General features: G+C 41.7%; 1 protein-coding gene across 1 annotated transcript in view; it reads left to right on the forward strand.

Annotated features, from left to right (window-relative positions):
- Positions 1-607: 607 nt before the first annotated feature.
- LOC109518279 (thyroid hormone receptor beta-like) overlaps positions 608-4,536 on the forward strand; it is a gene marked incomplete at its 5' end in the record, with an annotated part of 15,663 nt that continues 11,734 nt past the window's right edge. The window contains 4 exons of the mRNA XM_019874030.1: positions 608-708; positions 788-935; positions 1,109-1,314; positions 3,310-3,396. Coding sequence (XP_019729589.1) covers positions 608-708; positions 788-935; positions 1,109-1,314; positions 3,310-3,396 — 542 coding nt within the window. The remainder of the gene's footprint in view (positions 709-787; positions 936-1,108; positions 1,315-3,309; positions 3,397-4,536) is intronic.

The raw sequence follows: 4,536 nt of genomic DNA on the forward strand, positions 1-4,536 counted from the left end.
TTTTGCAATGTCAAAATAAAAGCTAAAATTTTTAGATTTTGTTTTTTTTTTTGTTCATGCCCAGGTTTTGACCCTTTCAAAGCGCTCGCACAAAATTTCAAATAAAAAGCCAACAATCGTGTTTTTCGGTGTGCTTTTCCACTCTGTCTACATTTTTGGAATTATTCAAACCGTTCCAATATGAATGTGCCCAGCTTCTCCCGACTGCAATTTTTTTTTCCAAATTTCAAAATAAAGGCAAATTTCCCCTCATTTAAAATTTTTTTTTGACCAATTGAAGTTCTCATCTAATCCCGAATGCAATTTCAATTTTTTAAATTAAAAAATAAAATCAAAAATTACAATTTTTTTTCCCCCCTCTAATTTCTACATTTGTTTTTCTTTTAACTGGTTCAAACTGTTCCAACTTTAAACTGTTCAATTTATCACAACCACATTTTTTTTCACATTATTTGGTCGTTTCAAAACTTCAACTTAAACGTTCGGCACAGTCAGCTTTCCACCTTGCAAGAGTCAGCAGTCACATTGAAAATGTGAGGGAATTTTCTAGACATGTCATTGTTACTCTGTTTTGATCAACAATGGCAATTATTTTCTTCTCTCCCAGGGTACATACCAAGTTACCTGGACAAAGATGAGCTCTGTGTAGTGTGTGGGGACAAAGCTACGGGCTATCACTATCGCTGTATCACCTGTGAAGGTTGTAAGGTAACAAACAAGTCCCTGATTGGATTGTCGAAGCAAATGGAAGAATCTGTGAACATATGTGGCGCCATTTCATGTCTAGGGCTTCTTCAGGCGGACAATACAAAAAGACCTCAGGCAAACCTATGCTTGTAAGTACGAGGGAAGATGTGCCATAGACAAGGTGACCAGAAACCAGTGCCAGGATTGTCGCTTCAAGAAATGTATAGCGGTTGGAATGGCTACAGACTGTAAGTCAAGACATAAATTAGCCAGCGCACTTATCTGCAACAGGAAGCAGTAATAGCCTAGCATCATGAGATCTGTCATTAAGCTGTTCAAACCTTTCACTTCAGTTAATTCACTCAAGTTTTCTTTTTATCTTACCCCCTCCGCACCACCCACTGCCCTCGAAACCCACAAGTGGTGTTGGATGAGAGCAAGCGGCTCGCCAAGCGTAAGCTGATTGAGGAAAACCGGCAGCGTCGCCGCAAGGAGGAGCTACAAAAAACAGCGATGGATCAACACGAGCCCTCCGATAACGAGTGGCATCTCATTCGTATGACTACTGACGCCCATATGGCCACAAATGCTCAAGGAAATTACTGGAAGCAGAAGCGGAAATTCTTGGTGAGAGATTCTCCTCGCTCCTTTGCCAAAATTGTCGTTTGCTAATCTCCGCTGTTCTCCAACACTTTCCATCCTACAATTCCACAGCCCCAAGCTATCCTCAACTCTTCCATCCATTATCTGAGCGTCAAATAGTCATTTTAATCGCCTATGATAATAGTTAAAACCATCAACTTACCACAAACACGATCCCTAAAACAATCGGGAAGAGGCCCCTTGCATTTCAAACACTCACAAATCATGGTTACTGTAAGGTTCAGGTCCGAACTGAATAATGTTTTCGGATTCCAAAATTCAAAGTTAAAAACTGAAATCACTGGTCACAAAGTACCAGGAAAGACAACGCATAAACAAAAAGCACTTGCAAAAGGCAAGGTACTGAAGCTTACCGAGAACTACACAAATGAAATGACAAGAGTCCAAATATGTGAAACCAAAATGAAAAACAAATAACTTAATGAGGAAAATACTTACAAAACAAGGAACTACGAAAACAAGAGCGACTATGAACAAGATCAAGAGGTCTAGAAAATGACACTTGAAGCGCAACAGTGAGCAAGGTCAATAATCCGACAAAGAGAAGCAGAAGTCAGAGTCTTGAAATGCAAAGCCAGGCTGATGAGGAAACGAGGCGCAGGTGCACTAACTGGAGGGAAACACCCTTCACTCCAGCTGGAGCTGGAACACAATCAAGACAGAACATGACAGTTACTATAGTTTATGAAATAACAAAACGGACCATTTAAAATATTTTCATTTATATAAAATAAAAACCAAAATGCTTTGGGGGGGGGGACCTCTGAGACCTCGTCTTATCATATAAAATGAACCAAAAAGCTGTCCACTGTAGTAACCACTGTCCCTGAAAGGGTTCATATCATGCATGATCTTTTGAGTTGATTTTAAATGTATTACATTTCGCACCTTCTGTGCACTGCTACAGAAGAAGAATGGATAAACAGTCGTTTGAAAATTGTGGGTGACCTTACTTTTGTCTTGCAAAATATGACGAATACGCCATATATATTTTTTGAAAGCAAAATTAATACTAGAGTCGCCCATGTAGTGCAGTAGTCCGGGCAGCGTGGGATTGGTTCCCACTCAGTGATGGTGTGGATGTGGGTGTTTGTCCTATCCCAGCTGTCTCCGGGCAGTAGGCGGGGGACACCCTGAACCGGTTGCCAGTCAATCGCAGGGCACACACAGATGAACACCCATCTATGCTCACATTCACACCTAGGGACAATTTTGTGTGTTCCATTAATCTGCCACGCATGTCTTTGGAATGTGGGAGGAAACCGAAGTACCCAGAGAAAACCCACACAGACATGGGGAGAGCATGCAAACTCCACACAGGAAGGCCGGAGCCGGATTCAAACCCTGCAGCTCTGCACTGTGAGGCCGACGCGCTAACCAGTCGCCCACTGGATCACCTCCTTGTTGAATCCCCACAGCTATTCAAACGAAAAGAAGGACCACTGTGTCCATTGGTCCAACCAAATGTCAGAATTAGTGGGAGAAAGTACTTTTTCACACAGGGCCAAATAGCTTCAAATAGTTTCCCCCCCACCCCACTGAGAAATACAATGACTAAAAAAAACCAAAAAAACCCAAAAAAAACATCAGCTTATTTTGAGTTATCTTTGTTTGATAGCAACACTTATTTGGTAAATATTAACCCTTTCAGGGAGAGCAGTTACTGCTGTGGACAGCTTATCATGTTATCAGGTTACAGGGTGCATGAAAGGGGTAAAGTGGGGAAATTATGAGGAAAAAAAAAAACAAGAAGAGGCACTGAATATATATACTCTGGAAAACCCAAATGCAATTCTCTCTCACAACTATGGTTGAGTGAGTTGCCATTGAAATTGTGGTTCTTGTCCTGTTTGCCATCTCGCATCATATTTTTGTTAACCGTCTTCAGTCTGACATTTTATGTTGGCCTGCTCCATTTTCTTGATTTCAACTTTACAATTCCTCTTGATTATTCAACAGGTGGAGGAAACAATGCTCCTTAATGAAATAACATGTAATTTATTCTATACCTCTGACCAGAGCACGGCGGGGATGACTGAAACTAAGGTATGACTTACAACTCCGTATGTAGACATTCAAGTCGTCATTTAAGCACCTTCCCACCCCAAACGTTGATGTGGCCCTTTGTTGTTTTATGTTACCACAACAGCCAAGGTCCCAGAAACGGACTCGATCAGGCTGAAATAACTACAGTATGCCTACAATGCAAAAAAATATAGATTTTTGTAACTTTGGTTGGCCTGTTATGAAACAAAGTATTGTACTGTAGTTCCCAAGTTTACCCGTTGCATCAAATGCTATTCAGAGATGAAAGTCCTCCGTATTTTCCCGGAATTCCGGGTTTTTCAAATTTTTATGAAAATTTCTCCGGAGAATTGAGGAAAATTTGCATAATCCGGATATTTGTTGACAACATTGAACGAAGACGCGTTTGAGTTCGTTGTATTGCTTTCACGAGCGTAGCCACATTGAGGCACGAACACTAGTAACAGTAAAGACATTTTTGTTTGTGTAATAACGACAGAAGGCATGATGGCGTTTGACTAATGGTTTAGTAGAACGAATGGCAACTCGCAACAACAGTAGCAAGCGTCATTTTGCCTCTTGGGTTATACCATCTCAACTAGAACGTGGGGGATAGTCCCCAAACAATTTTCGTCTCTTTATAAACACACCCGCTAAACCCCAGTGTAACGAATAAAAGACGCCGTCAACAAGACAGTTGTAGTAAAAAATATATTTGGCCAAAAAGGGAAAAACACAGATTGGCAGAAAATCGTGTCCGTCCGACATAGTGTCGTCTCGGCTAACTTAGCTTTGCTGTTGTCGTGTGTGACGTCATTTACGTCGGCGCTGATTGGTTGAAATCAAAAGACGCGTTTGCGTACATGTTCGCGCTGAAACCCGCACAGCAGAGAGCAGCGGACTATCTACTGCTGAGGCTCGCTTAGCTTGAGTGGAGTCGCCACAACAGTAATACCCTCGCCTCGCATTCTCATGGCCTCGCCATATCTTGGAGATTTCGAAATTTCGGCCCGAACGGAAGCCACAAAGGGTACACGTGTGCACTCAAAAGGAAGATTAATCATTGAATGTCGAGTATTTGAATAGCGTTTTGTATAAACTAATTCATGCTTGATCGGCCAAGTGCGTGCGTGCGCGCGCGCATGTGTGTGTGTGTGTGTG

Source organism: Hippocampus comes, unplaced genomic scaffold (assembly GCF_001891065.2).
Source record: "Hippocampus comes isolate QL1 unplaced genomic scaffold, H_comes_QL1_v1.1 scaffold531, whole genome shotgun sequence".
NCBI lineage: Eukaryota > Metazoa > Chordata > Actinopteri > Syngnathiformes > Syngnathidae > Hippocampus > Hippocampus comes.